Genomic DNA, 16,485 nt, shown 5'->3' with positions numbered 1-16,485 from the left:
CACAAGTGTAAACTGATGGAACAAATGGAACATGCACAAACTTTGGACTACTGTTAAATAGGCATATGGCAATCAAGATAATTTTAGCGTGATATGATGTTTAAACATGGGTTTGAAGATGATTCACTTGTTCTTATTTACCATCTAGAATGATAGAGATTGAGTAGGTGGAGAGAAACACACCGGGCGGAAATAACCTGTTAACCAGAATGAAGAATGAACATGTGCGAGAAAAAAAATCTAAAATACTGTTAGAAATTAGCTAAATGTACAACTAATAATACATTATATACATGATTTAATTATTGGAGCATTCATTATTATTGTTGTTTACTACACATGTATCTTGCCATAGGTCTTCTGAAAGAATAGAACCTGGTAATTGTCACCAAAACAAACAACTTTTTTCTCTAAACCAAAACCCCCCTCGTGCCATATTCTGTCAGTTACTACTATGACCATGTCACCAAGGTGATCCGAATCGTTATGGCGCCGGATCAGACCTCGCGCACCCTCCTTCATTCCCGTTAACACCGATGTTTCAACCTTTCAGCGACCTCAATCTACCAATAGCAAAAAAAATATCTCGAAATGTATTCGAGTCTTATTTATGAACTAATCTATGCGGTTCTAGAATCCCGAATCGGTAGAATACGGATGTACACATTACGGCAGTCACCGAAGGGTTCGGTGAGCTATAATAAGAACTGGGTCTGACTCTCCCTCCTCTCTTCGTGTCACAGGGAACTCTGACGTAGCAACATAAATTGTCCCTGTACCATGTTGGCGACCAGGTATGCGGCTAAATTATTAACTGATAATCAAGTGGAAGACCACACACATGAATAATACCGTATTATAACTGTAGCATACTGTCGACTACACGTGACTGGGGAGAGCTTCAACTGTATCCACAGGGGGGGGGGGGGGTGGGGGGGGGGGGCAGTGACCAATCAGAGTATCAGAATCAATGACGTGTTTCCGAAGCGTCGATTTACCGACGTGTGTGCAGACGGGGAGAAGGGAAAAACAACTTTATATCGGAGTTGTCTCGAGATGGCCATGCATTTTCATGGCATAAGGCTAGTAAGCATATAATTTCTCCATTGAATACAGACGGTCGACGTAAACAACCCTCATCGAATATTCAAAACTGGATTACAATAATGAGATGCATCCACCAATCCAAAGAAAGGATATGCGGGTGTTAGGCAGCCCGGCGTGTCGCTTTGTGGACAACGACTCCCATTATTAGAGCGGAGAGACTTCTAACCCGTCAGTATAGCCATAATCTTTGATAAAAGTCCATTAACAAAGAAGTAGACCAGACCCAGCTGCTACTGCATTGGTGTCTATAGGAGACACATCTAGTAGACCGGAACTGATTTTTTATTTTTTACAAAACGGCGAGTGAACCATCTTCATTTATCCACCATCTTTGGTGTGTTCAGAAGGATGCAGAGGATGTAAACAAACAACAATGACAGCCGTAGGCCTGGTTCTTTGCAGCCAGACGTTAGTTCTGCATAGTTATCAAGGTATATCAGACCCATATCCATCCGTACAGAACACCTGTCGGCTCTGCGGACAAAATCTGCTCATCAAAGGGACATTACAGGCAACACGAAGAATATTTGACAAGCCCAAAGCCTCAAAGGACAAAAAGTTATGTGACAGATTCCTTGCCACCGGTTTAGTGCTAACTGAGGCACCAGGGGTGAAGTCGGGCAGAATTTGTGCAAAGTGCTATCGACTATTTCTCAGGATAGAGGAATCTGTAAGCATTTTAAAGAAATGGCAATCAGAGCATCAGACACCGGGGACGAGCAAGAAGAGAAAGCGTGAACTGGAACCGAGTCCATCTGAAACAGACAGGGCTGCCAAGAAGACATCTGAACGGGAGCCGAGTCCATCTGAAACAGACAAGGGAGCCAAGAAGACATGTCCTCCCTATAAAAAGGTTCCTCCGAGGAGCAGTCTTGTCGAGGTAGTTATACTAACCAACTAGCCCAACGTTGGACTATAGGAGCCTAACGTTACTCCATAGTCCAAGGACCTTACATATTATGATTAAAGGGCGAATTGGCTTTGCAAGCCAAATACTCCCATCTAATCACGGATCGATTCTAGAAACATAAATTCATATACTTTCATATCAAAATTATTTCACATATGCAAAAATCACGGATCGATTCTAGAAACATAAATTCATATCAAAATTATTTCACATATGCAAAATACACACTTCATGTAGAGCGTTTTAACAGTTGCAGCCGACAGTATTTTTCAGTGACGACACATTGTTGCGTCGGCCTCCCTTTTACTCACAGACGTTCAGAGACGCAGACAGCAAAATAGCTCAGGAAGTCGACTCTGCGCTGTAACATGGAAATATGGCCGTGTGAGAACTCTAACGCTATAAAAGGTGTATCAATTTAACCTTGTGTTTAAAAAAAAAATATATATATATATATTTCTCGCCGATATGAAAATATACGGTTATTTTAATGCTACCAAAACCGTACCGCAACCGATGCGTGTTAATGTTAAGAGCCAAGCATCGTGGCTCTTAGAACAACATTCACCACCTTGCCAATCACAAATCCCCCCCCCGCCTCCTAAAACCACGTGCATATACTTGTACTGTAGTATTTCTATCTTCTGTATTTTCATTATAATAATCTAAATTAGTCTATTAACTTCACATAATTTTTTGCAGGTTGTCATAACATACCCTAACCAATTGGATCCAAAGCTGAAAAAGAGGGTTGAGAAGGTTTCATCAGAATTTTCTGGAATGGTTGAAAACCTGGCGAAAGGCAAATTGGCGACATTTGTCAGGTTAGCCTTGACGAATGAGACCATGTGTCAAGAAATCAGAAAGCAGATGACGCAGAAAATAGAAGCAGAGGTCAAGGCATATGCAAGACCCTTAAATTACTTGACTTCTGCTGAACCGTGCATCTTGAGTAGTACCTCGTTGGAGAATATGAAGTATTTTTCATACGAAGCGTTGGATAATGAGTTGTCCAGGAAGACACCGTGGCTTTATACCACCATCAATACTGCAACAGGTGGTTCCACCATCCATAACTGTGTGGCTGCCTCTGTGGCCCTGAGAGGTAGAAACCCCAGGCTTTCTGCACTGGCCTATGTCATCAACTCAACACTGACCCAAGGGGGGGTTAAGCCCATTTTCAAAAGACTCTCTAAGATGGGCATAACAACCACACATAGCAATGTCCTAAATAAGCAGAAGGAGATGAAGGCAGCTGGGTACGACATCAACATCAAATGCTGGAGGGAGGACTGTGAGCTGTTTTTCCAACATAGTGTCAGCGGTGAAGTCTGCCCACGACCTCCTCCTACGGCTAAACCGACAGAGGAGACCGGAAGAGAGGAGGACGGGGGGGCAGTGGAGGATGAGTTTGAAATAGAGCTGGACTGGGGTCCACTGGAGGAAGAGGGTGAAGGAGATGAGGAAGAGTGGAGTCCACTGTCAGAAGAGACAGAAAGAGAGGAGGACAGAGGATCAACAGTACAGGAAGAGAGAGGAGAGGAGAAAGACAGGGGTTCCCTGCTAGGAGAGACAGAAACAGAGGAAGTGGGACATGCATCATCAGCACTACAAGGAAATGACACACAGGAAGAGGACTCTGATTCAACGGTGGATTCAGAGACGGAATACTTTGGATTAAGAGAGTGATTAGAGAAGTAGCCTAACAAAGAGTCTGTAGATTACAGATCTAGGCCTAGGCTACATCTCTGAACAACAATGGACTAATCATAGCATGCATCCCAAAATGGCACCCTATTCCCCTATATAGTGCACTACTTTTGACCGGGGCCATTTGGAACAGAATCATACAGTGAAATTACTCCTGTTGAGGGGGTCAGGATGTGAGGTCTACTGTTCCTGGTGTGTATTGAGGGGGTCAGGATGTGAGGTCTACTGTTCCTGGTGTGTATTGAGGGGGTCGGGATGTGAGGTCTACTGTTCCTGGTGTGTATTGAGGGGGTCAGGATGTGAGGTCTACTGTTCCTGGTGTGTATTGAGGGGGTCAGGATGTGAGGTCTACTGTTACTGTGTGTGTATTGAGGGGGTCAGGATGTGAGGTCTACTGTTCCTGGTGTGTATTGAGGGGGTCAGGATGTTAGGTCTACTGTTCCTGGTGTGTGTACAGTGTGTTTACAACCATATTAAAGAGACCAGTTCAATTCTAACTTTATTGTCCCAGCAGGGAGTTTTTTCATTGTGTAGCTAAGAGTACATAGCTGCTCAACAAAAACTAAAATGTTTGTTATTTGGTACTCCACAAAATGGCACCCTATTCCCTAATATAGTGCACTACTTACCCCATAGGGCTCTGGTCAACAGTAGTGCACTAGTTACTCCATAGGGCCCTGGTCAAAAGTAGTGCACAAGTTACTCCATAGGGCTCTGGTCAAAAGTAGTGCACTAGTTACTCCATAGGGCTCTGGTCAAAAGTAGTGCACTAGTTACTCCATAGGGCTCTGGTCAAAAGTAGTGCACTAGTTACTCCATAGGGCTCTGGTCAAAAGTAGTGCACTAGTTACTCCATAGGGCTCTGGTCAAAAGTAGTGCACTAGTTACTCCATAGGGCTCTGGTCAAAAGTAGTGCACTAGTTACTCCATAGGGCCCTGGACAAAAGTAGTGCACTAGTTACTCCATAGGGCCCTGGTCAAAAGTAGTGCACTAGTTACTCCATAGGGCCCTGGTCAAAAGTAGTGCACTAGTTACTCCATAGGGCCCTGGTCAAAAGTAGTGCACTAGTTACTCCATAGGGCCCTGGTCAAAAGTAGTGCACTATACAGCGTTCCGTTTGTGAAGCCACTCATTGGGCCAAGATGATCCAGACAATAAACAAAAAATAAATAAAAATTATAATACCAATTAATTTTTTAAATGACCTCGAGTTTGCCAGAGATATTAGATTCATATGTTGTACAAATGTGTACAAACTAGTGTCAATCCCGACATCACATGTAGTTATCAGTTTAGATACAGCGTAGTCTCAAAGCTGACTGGGGTTGTCAGTTCAGATGTCCTGTTTTCCAAATCAGAACTCCTCTCCTTCATCTGTATTGGTCTGAATTATTATTATTAACCTTTATTTAACGAGGCAAGTCAGTTAAGAACAAATTCTTATTTTCAATGACGGCCTGGGAACAGTGGGTTAACTGGTCTAGGAACAGTGGGTTAACTGGTCTAGGAACAGTGGGTTAACTGCCTTGTTCAGGGGCAGAACGACAGATTTTTACCTTGTCAGCTCCGGGATTCGATCCAGCAACCTTCAATGTTACTAGTCCAACGCTCTAACCACTAGGCTACCTGCCTCCCCTCTAACCACTAGGCTACCTTCCTCCCCTCTAAACCACTAGGCTACCTGCCACCCCTCTAAACCACTAGGCTACCTGCCGCCCATCTCTAAACCACTAGGCTACTTGCCACCCCTCTAACCACTAGGCTACCTGCCGCCCATCTCTAAACCACTAGGCTACCTTCCGCCCCTCTAAACCACTAGGCTACCTGCCGCCCCTCTAACCACTAGGCTACCTGCCGCCCCTAAAGACACAGGACAGGTGTAACATACAGGATGCCTACAGGAAGTTTTACTGTCTATACCCAGTCCACATATTTCATATCAGTGCAGATGAAGCTAAAGACTCTAGTCTATTGGGATGCACCCCTATGAGAGAACAAAAGAGCTTCAGATGTTCAACCATAGAACTAGAATCCTATAATATTTTATGTCGTGGGTCCTCGGAAACATGACCCGCCAAGCCGCGCTGCTTCTTAACCCACTGCTCACTTAACCTGGAAGCCAGCCACACCAATGTTTCGGAGGAAACATTGGTCCCCCCCCCCACCGGTCAAACCCTCCCCTACCACGGACGGCGCAGGCCCATCCCAGTGGAACATCAGAACTGCGATGCAGAGCCTCAGACCGCTCGGAGGATTACATTTGTATGGGTTCAACTGAGGAAGAAGAGACCGCAAGGCTGCTCACAGAATCATTCTCACCATCCGTGAAGGACAGCACCTGGAAGGCTAGGGTTCCACCCAGCTGTCAGAGGGAGAGAGAACCTGCATCCCAAATTACACCCGATTCCCTAAATAGTGCCCTTATCGGGCTCTGGTCAGAAGGAATGCACTGAATGAATAGGGTGCCATTTGTGACAAAACCCTTGAATACAAAAATAAACCTACATCCAGTATTTCATAGAGGAGTCTGTCTGGGTTATGTTCAGGAAGGAGACATGTTCTGGGTAAATAAAGGCTAGACGAACACAATATTTGGCCTACCAGCATAGGGGCACATGTTCCTACACACACAACCACACATTGGAAACAGTTACCCTTTAAAACTCACACTTAGACTATCAACCCGGTTTCCTAGGAGGCTTGGTTTCTTGGGAGGCCCGGTTTCCTGGGACAGATCAGGCCTAATCCTGTGCTAAAAAGCATTGCCAATGTCCCTGTGACTGGGCTATCCCCGAAAATTTGCTACCGTATAAAGTTTGACCCGCAGGTGTTTCCTGTGGTTTCTGCCAGTGTGTGAGACACTGACCCGTGGGTGTAACTGACTGACCTGTGTGTGAGACACTGACCCAGTCATAAGGAATGAGTGGGAGGAGGAGGAGGAAACTGGGTACCATTTTGGATCTGAGATGTTCCATGGCCAGTGTGATGTGATAAGAGGCGATGGTGAGCAGGCTCTGTAGCTCAGGGTCAGGGGTCAGTTTGTCTCTGTGGGTCTGAAGGAAGTGCCGCAGGGTTCCCGTAGTTCACAAACTCCATGAACAACACAGGGTTCTGGGTAAACAACACATATTAGAATTCATGTTGTTGTAGTATATATGTTATAGATACTAGTTTTCTATTCCTTATGGAGACTAATATAAATAATGCAGACTCCCAGAGTGGTAGATTATCACACAGTATTTGTTCTTATTTTGGTCATGGGAGGATGGTCAGTTTCTCATTTGGGTCTCAGGTTGAAAAAGTTTAAGAACCTCAAATGGAGTGAATAGGCTGCCATTTGAGACATAAACTTTGTGACCTTTTTTCCCCCCACTAAAGCAGTATCTCGTTTCCCCCTCAGTCTCAATGGACATTTCATCTCTGATCATTATGGGAATAAGATTATCAACTGCCTCAGAGGTTGAGGAGTGTACTGGTGGCAGCCTAGCCTAGCGTACCCTTTGGTGATCTGGTGGCAGCCTAGCGTAGTGTACCCTCTTTGGTGATCTGGTGGTAGCCTAGCGTAGCCTCTTTGGAGATCTGCTGGTAGCCTAGCGTAGCGTACCATCTTTGGTGATCTGCTGGTAGCCTAGCGTAGCGTACCCTCTTTGGTGATCTGCTGGTAGCCTAGCGTAGCGTACCCTCTTTGGTGATCTGCTGGTAGCCTAGCGTAGCGTACCCTCTGGTGATCTGGTGGTAGCCTAGCGTAGCGTACCCTCTGATGATCTTGCAGGCGAACAGGCCGTGACCCTTGCAGGTTCCCTGTGTGTCATCCTGGCCTTGTAGAAGACTCCCTCCTTCCCTGTCTTGATGAGCTGAAGTGGGGACCCTGGGGATAATCACATCACTGTGGTTGTTATACTGATTAAAGACTTATTAAAATGTATACAATTAGATTATTTTACTTACATCATCCGTGTACACTGTTTGTTGCTGTAAATCGTCTGTGTGCGTATAGTCCTATGTATATGTGTGAGTGTGTGTGTAGCAAATGACAGACCCGGTCTTGTTTCCCTGTAGTGGTGTCTGCTCCTCAAGGCCCTCTCTCTCCCCAGCCTCTCTGCTCCTCAGGGCCCTCTCTCTCCACAGCCTCTCTGGTCCTCAGGGCCCTCTCTCTCCCTAGCCTCTCAGGGCCCTCTCTCTCCCTAGCCTCTCAGGGCCCTCTCTCTCCACAGCCTCTCTGCTCCTCAGGGCCCTCTCTCTCTCCACAGCCTCCCTGGTCCTCAGGGCCCTCTCTCTCCACAGCCTCTCTGGTCCTCAGGGCCCTCTCTCTCCACAGCCTCTCTGGTCCTCTCTCTCCATAGCCTCTCTGGTCCTCAGGGCCCTCTCTCTCCACAGCCTCTCTGGTCCTCAGGGCCCTCTCTCTCCCTAGCCTCCCAGGGCCCTCTCTCCCTAGCCTCTCAGGGCCCTCTCTCTCCACGTTACCCGACAACAGCCAGAAGGGAGGATGTTCCATGTATGGATGGTCCATATGGCTGACACAGACAATATACCATGTATGAATTATACTATGTAGTATGTACAGTAGCTGTACTATCTATGTATTATACTGTGTAGTATCTATGTATTATACTGTGTAGTATCTATGTATTATACTATGTAGTATCTATGTACAGTAGCTGAACTATACTGTGTAGTATCTATGTATTATACTGTGTAGTATCTATGTTATACTGTGTGTTATACTGTGTAGTATCTATGTTATACTGTGTAGTATCTATGTATTATAGTGTGTAGTATCTATGTACAGTAGCTGTATTATACTCTGCAGTATCTATGTATTATACTGTGTAGTATATATTTACAATAGCTGTACTATACTGTGTAGTATCTATGTACATTATCTGTATTATACTGTGTAGTATCTATGTATTATACTGTGTAGTATCTATGTACAGTATCTGTATGATAATGTGTAGTATATATGTATAGTAGCTGTACTATACTGTGTAGTATCTGTGTAGTATCTATGTATTTTACTGTGTAGTATTAGTTATTACTCTATTTAGAACCTAAGGGACGACTAGGAAAAGTTCAAACCAAGTTTATTCACCCACGGTGTCAAACGGCTACAAAGACATTTACACAAGCACATATATTTATACCTATATATATATATTTATAGTCTCCTCCTCGCACATCTGGACAGCCAATCGATCTCTGTTGCTAGGCAGAAATGTAGGTGGTACCTCTCATTGTGTGTATGTGTGTATTGTGTGTATGTCATAGGACTGTTCGTTCTTGACCTCATCTGACACATCTGGACAGCCAATCGATCTCTGTTGCCAGGCAGAACTTTAGCGATGCCTGTTCTTTCTCACTTCATCTGACTGTGACCTCGGTCCACATTCCTCCCTAATTCACTCGCTGTCCTAACTTATCCGTTGACTGAAAACAGACTGCGGCCCTTCTCCTCTCCACAGGATACCTGAGATGTAACAATATCCTGTTCTGACAGAATGTAAACATCCTGCCCTCAGTAGATCTCCATACCCTCAGTCCTAGTTGGTGTCCAACGGTGTGTATAATGTGATGTTGGCGGACGTGTTGAGCGTGTGTTACCTAAACATCCTGCCCTCAGTAGATCTCCATATCCTCGGTCCTAATATGGTAACATGAATAAGGATATTTCATGTTTAGAAGTTAGTACCAATCAGTAGTATGTGTGTACAGTAATACATCGAAGTACTACACATCTTTCTATGCGGAGTATCTACTAGCTTACAGGCTCACTTCAAACGGTTAAACCTGAAAAGTAGAACACAGACCGTTTCTCACAAACCCATTGAGGTGAGGCGTCTTACTTTGTCAGACTCACCAGCACTATAACCACCAGGATGGTGAGCAGACACACCCCCGTTGAGGCAGGTCCGACGCCACGCTCAAAGGGCCAGACGAGACTTCAGGTACACGGCCAGGTGGGACTGCAGGTACACACGGGGCATGATGCAGAACACACACACACACTGATGAAATGGGTCACACTGTCTACTTAACCTGTTTTAAACGTGTACTGTATAATTATTTACACACAATTACATGGAGGTATAGGCTCAGTTCCATTTCAGGTGAGCAACTCACTTGAGAGTCGAGCGGTTGAATTGTTCAAGTAGGCTGCCATGTCATCAAATCCTTGTTCATGTAGACAGACTGCATGCCAGGGAGTCACACGTCCTTGTTCATGTAGACAGACTGCATGCCAGGGAGTCACAAGTCCTTGTTCATGTAGACAGACTGCATGCCAGGGAGTCACAGGTGTTCTAATCCACCTACCTGTCTAACCCTACCTACACACCTACCTACCTGTCTAACCCTACCTACCTACCTGTCTAACCCACATACCTGTCTATACCTACCTACCTACCTACCTACCTACCTACCTACCTACCTACCTACCTACCTACCTACCTACCTGTCTAACCCTACCTACCTAACTACACCTACCTACCTGTCTAATCCTACCTACCTACCTACCTACCCGTCTAATCCTACCTACCTACCTACCCGTCTAATCCTACCTACCTACCTACCTACCCAACCCTACCTACCTGTCTAACCCTAACTGTCTAACCCTACCTACCTGTCTAACCCTAACTGTCTAACCCCACCTGCCTACCTGTCTAACCCCACCTAGCCACCCGTCTAACCCTACCAACCTACCTACCTGTCTAGCCCTACCTACATACCTGTCTAACCCACATACCTGTCTATACCTACCTACCTGTCTAGCCCTACCTACCTACCTACCTGTCTAACCACACCTGCCTACCTGTCTAACCCCACCTAGCTACCCGTCTAACCCTACCTACCTATGTACCTGTCTAACCCTACTTACCTACCTGTCTAACCCTACTTACCTACCTGTCTAGCCCTACCTACCTTCCTTACCCTACCTACCTACCTACCTACCTGTCTAACCCTACCTACCTACCTACCTACCTACCTACCTACCTACCTACCTACCTACCTACCTACCTACCTACCTACCTGTCTAACCCTACCTACCTAACTACACCTACCTACCTGTCTAATCCTACCTACCTACCTACCTACCCGTCTAATCCTACCTACCTACCTACCCGTCTAATCCTACCTACCTACCTACCTACCCAACCCTACCTACCTGTCTAACCCTACCTACCTGTCTAACCCTAACTGTCTAACCCTACCTACCTGTCTAACCCTAACTGTCTAACCCTACCTACCTGTCTAACCCTAACTGTCTAACCCTACCTACCTGTCTAACCCTACCTGTCTAACTGTCTAACCCTACCTACCTGCCTAACCCTACCTACCTACCTGTCTAACCCTACCAACCTACCTACCTACCTACCTGTCTAACCCTACCAACCCACCTACCTACCTGTCTAACCCTACCTACCTACCTGTCTAACCCACATACCTGTCTAACCCTACCTACCTACCTACCTACCTGTCTAGCCCTACCTACCTACCTGTCTAGCCCTACCTACCTACCTAACCCTACCTACCTACCTGTCTAACACCACCTACCTACCTACCTACCTACCTACCTACGTACCTGTCTAACCCTACCTACGTACCTGTCTAACCCTACCTACCTACCTACCTACCTACCTGTCTAACCCTACCTACCTACCTACCTGTCTAATCCTACCTACCTACCTACCTACCTACCTACCTACCTACCTACCTGTCTAACTGTCTAACCCTACCTACCTGTCTAACCCTACCTACCTGTCTAACCCTACCTACCTACCTACCTACCTACCTGTCTAACCCTACCTACCTGTCTAACCCTACCTACCTGTCTACCTACCTACCTACCTGTCTAACCCTACCTACCTACCTACCTACCTACCTACCTACTTGTCTAGCCCTACCTACCTACCTAACCCTACCTACCTACCTACCTGTCTTACCCTACCTACCTTCCCGTCTAACCCTACCTACCTACCTACCTACCTACCTACCTACGTACCTGTCTAACCCTACCTATGTACCTGTCTAACCCTACCTACCTAACTACCTACCTGTCTAACCCTACCTACCTACCTACCTACCTACCCGTCTAATCCTACCTACCTACCTACCCAACCCTACCTACCTACCCAACCCTACCTACCTGTCTACCTACCTACCTGTCTAACCCTACCTATCTGTCTAACCCTACCTACCTGTCTGTCTAACCCTACCTACCTACCTACCTACCTGTCTAACCCTACCTACCTACCTAACTGTCTAACCCTACCTACCTGTCTAACCCTACCTACCTACGTACCTGTCTTACCCTACTTACCTACCTGTCTAACCCTACCTACCTACCTACCTACCTACCTACCTGTCTAACCCTACCTACCTACCTAACTGTCTAACCCTACCTACCTGTCTAACCCTACCTACCTACGTACCTGTCTTACCCTACTTACCTTCCCGTCTAACCCTACCTACCTACCTGTCTAACCCTACCTATGTACCTGTCTAACCCTACCTACCTAACTACCTACCTGTCTAACCCTACCTACCTACCTGTCTAACCCTACCTACCTACCTGTCTAACCCACATACCTGTCTAACCCTACCTACCTACCTACCTACCTGTCTAGCCCTACCTACCTACCTACCTGTCTAGCCCTACCTACCTACCTACCTACCTAACCCCACCTACCTACCTGTCTAACCCTACCTACCTACGTACCTGTCTAACCCTACTTACCTACCTGTCTAACCCTACCAACCCACCTACCTACCTGTCTAACCCTACCTACCTACCTGTCTAACCCACATACCTGTCTAACCCTACCTACCTACCTACCTGTCTAGCCCTACCTACCTGTCTATCCCCACCTACCTACCTGTCTAACCCCACCTACCTACCTGTCTAACCCCACCTACCTACCTGTCTAACCCCACCTACGTACCTGTCTAACCCTACCAACCCACCTACCTACCTGTCTAACCCTACCTACCTACCTAACCCTACCTACCTACCTAACCCTACCTACCTACCTACCTACCTACCTACCTACCTACCTAACCCTACCTACCTACCTACCCGTCTAATCCTACCTACCTACCCAACCCTACCTACCTGTCAACCTACCTACCTGTCTAACCCTACCTACCTGTCTAACCCTACCTACCTACCTGTCTGTCTAACCCTACCTACCTACCTACCTACCTACCTGTCTAACCCTACTTACCCACCTGTCTAACCCTACCTACCTACCTGTCTACCTACCTACCTACCTGTCTACTTACCTATCTGTCTAACACTACCTACATGTCTACCTACCTATGTCTAACCCTACCTACCTACCTACCTACCTACCTACCTACCTAACTGTCTAACCCTACCTACCTACCTGTCTAACCCTACTTACCCACCTGTCCTCTTAATAGAGCCCCTGGTGAGGGTACATCCGTTCCATTACACACTCCACATTAAAATGTAAACTGGCACTGCCCAAAAATAGACAGACATCATCTAGGCCTAACTCACTGAATCACTGAAAACAAGAGACCAGAAAGTCTATTGTGTTTGTCTGCTAGTATCCGAGAGAAAATCAGAACCTTTGAAGAGAAGACACCCGTTGAGAGGAAACAGATTACATGAACACATCATGCCCTGTGTTACTGGGGGGGGGGGGGGGTTGTTTGTGTGTGTGAACCACACACTGCCGGGAGAAGGAAATGCACAGTAGCATCCCGTGGTTCTCAAACCCCCTTACACTGAGACTGAGCTGTCTGACTGACAGAGACAATTACAGCATCTATACAATGAACACCGAGGTCTACTAAATTAACTTTCTGTATCGTGACAGCCTTTTGGTAGGCCGTCATTGTAAATAAGAATTTGTTCTTAACTGACTTGCCTAGTTAAATAAAAGGTAAAAAAAAAAAAATAGTACTACTTTTTGGTCAGTCGGGTCAATTATGGGCAGTGAAGGATATAGTAAATATAGAAAACCTGCTCCAGAGTGCTCAGGACCTGACTGGGGCGAAGGTTCACCTTCCAACAGGACAACAACCCTAAGCACACAGCCAAAGACAACACAGGAGTGGCTTCGGGACAAGTCTCTGAATATCCTTCAGTGGCCCAGCCAGAGCCTGGACTTGAACCCGATCAAACCTGAAAATAGCTGTGCATCCAACCCTGACAGAGCTTTAGAGGATCTGCAGAAAATAAAATGGGAGAAACTCCCCAAATACAGGTGTGCCAAGCTTGTAGCGTCATACCCCAAGAAGACTGGAGGCTGTAATCGCTGCCAAAAGGTGCTTCAACAAAGTACTGAGTAAAGGGTCTGAATACTTATGTAAATCTGATATTTTTTAAATTTCGATAAATTAGCAAACATTTCTAAAAAAACAGTTTTTGCCTTCTCATTATGGGGTTTTTTGTGTAGAATTATGAGGGGGCGGGGGGGGATCTATTTTAGAATAAGGCTGTAACGTAACATGTGGGAAAAAGTCAAGGGGTCTGTACACTGTACACTAACTCAACTCACAGAAAGAGACCTGGGCTTCGGTGGTGGCTTCCTCTCACATACACTAACTCAACTCACAATACCTATACTCACAGGCTGTGCCTGCTGCAAGCATGATTGGAGCCCTCCGACCGACCGACCGCCACACCCACACACACACGAAAACCAACCCATTAACTGAAAGCCTTAATTGCGTCTGATTTATTGAATGTGTTTCTTGGTTACAGATCAACAGTATCATCACTCCATATACAACTACAGTATTTTTTTTTTTTTTTACAGTTCATATTCAAATACATCCGTTTTAAATGGCTTATTTACAAAACACTTGATGTACATTTTCAATGTCAGTGCAATGTTTTTACAAAATAAAAAAGGTAATTCAATTAATACATATTTTTCCCTAACTTCAGTAGCAGACTACACTACCTGTCAACGGGCCATACCATGCTGCCACAGAGGGAGGGGTGTTCACTGTTCGGTTAATAAATTAACCCCTTGTTCTTCACAGGATTGAAATGCTCACAGGAGTGTTTTTAAAAGAAGACATCAGCCTGGAATTAGAACAACATTTAGCTGACTGAATCTGGAGTGAACCATCTCAGTGGAATGAAGCAGGGTTCCAGGCTGTCGTCTCTGTCGTGCTTTGCTGCTGGTACAAGAGAGCTGAAGATGTGGTACAAGCCTGGTATAGATCATTTTTTGTTGTTGTCCCAAACGGCACCCTATTCCCCACACAGTGCACTACTTTTCACCAGAGCACTATGGGCCCTAGTCAAAATCAGTGCACAATATAAGGAACTACACATTCGGGAATATGGTGCCATTTCAGACACAGGCCTCATTTTTCCAGTCTCGCTTAAATCAGTCTCTAAACAGGGCGCCTGTTGCCCAACAGCACAAGGTACGTTCAGAGTCACTGCATCTCGACAAACCAAGTCCAAAAAAAGGGCACTACATAGGGTATAAGGTGCCATTTGTAGAAAAGCAGCCTTTGTTTGACAGTTCAGATATCCACTCTAACACTAACTTAGTATGAAGCAGTTCGGATATCCACACTAACACTAACTTAGTATGAAGCAAGGTAATGGGCAGGCATTCTAAGTGCTATGCTAGTATAAACATTGGAACGTGGGCCTGTTCTGATCTCCACAAAACGGTTCCCTTTGAGTGAAGTAATGTATTTTAAAAAGTCGGGACAACATTCTCCCTCTCTCTCTCTCGCTCTACAATATTCAATAGTTAGACATCGTCTTACAGGGGAGGAGGGGGGGGGGGGGGAGAAATATAAACAAAATAAAATACAAAAAGAACATTCAGTAATGCAATTTTTGGTCTCACAAATATTGTTTGACAAGGAAAAATAACGTTTCATTTAAAAATGACAAACACTTCATCCAGTGAATTAATGACGATCAGCTTACCCCCCCCACCACAAATAGAGCAGCAACAACAGTTGGAGTTCGGTGATTTAAATCACATAACATTCTCTTGAATGATTCTGGAAGCTGGAAGAAAACTTCACTATAAAAGACAGACTTTTTTTTTTTACAACTAAAATCATAAATAAATCAGAACCATCAAAACATCCTATTGTTCGCCAGGTCAGAAAGACATCTGTTCACAGTGGCGATCTGACAAGATGGTCGCTCGAAACGAGAGCTGCTACTAAAAACCAGAGCTGACGTGAAACGTGGGTTACGACATTGTTATGTCGTTGTTGTGACAGTGCTAGGAAGAACCGTGTGACAACGCATCGTTTGAGTAGTGTTTTACCACATATCATTATGACCTAGCAGCTGATGGTAAAAACACAGGATTGTGTAGGAGGGAACAGAGTGGGGAGGACACTTCGCTCAACAATCGCGTGGAAAATTTGACGGAAGGAATCAGAAATGACACCCCTATTCCTTGAATACAGAGTTTTTTCGAGAAAAGTATTCAGACCCCTTGACTTTTTCCATATTTTGTTTTTACAGCCTGATTTTAAAATGTATATTGTTTGTCACACACAACACCCCATAATAGCAAAAGATGATTTTTTAAATTTTTAATTTAATTTTTTTATTTAACCTTTATTTAACTAGGCAAGTCAGTTAAGAACAAATTCTTATTTTCAATGACGGCCTAGGAACAGTGGGTTAACTGCCTGTTCAGGGGCAGAACGACAGATTTGTACCTTGTCAGCTTGGGGGTTTGAACTTGCAACCTTCCGGTTCCTAGTCCAACGCTCTAACCACCCTGCCGCCCCA

The 16,485-nt window shown here is 45.3% G+C and overlaps 1 protein-coding gene across 1 annotated transcript; it reads left to right on the top strand.

The window, feature by feature from the left end:
• Positions 1–980: 980 nt before the first annotated feature.
• On the top strand, positions 981–4,224 carry LOC110503262. The gene is made up of 2 exons (XM_021581633.2): positions 981–1,987; positions 2,720–4,224. Exons 1-2 carry the CDS (start codon positions 1,481–1,483, stop codon positions 3,704–3,706), a joined length of 1,494 nt encoding a protein of 497 aa, XP_021437308.2. The 5' UTR covers positions 981–1,480; the 3' UTR covers positions 3,707–4,224.
• Positions 4,225–16,485: the final 12,261 nt, after the last annotated feature.

Source organism: Oncorhynchus mykiss, chromosome 24 (assembly GCF_013265735.2).
Source record: "Oncorhynchus mykiss isolate Arlee chromosome 24, USDA_OmykA_1.1, whole genome shotgun sequence".
Taxonomy (NCBI): Eukaryota; Metazoa; Chordata; class Actinopteri; order Salmoniformes; family Salmonidae; genus Oncorhynchus; species Oncorhynchus mykiss.
Note: the sequence above shows the minus strand (reverse complement) of the source record. Positions and strands in the feature narration are given on the sequence as shown.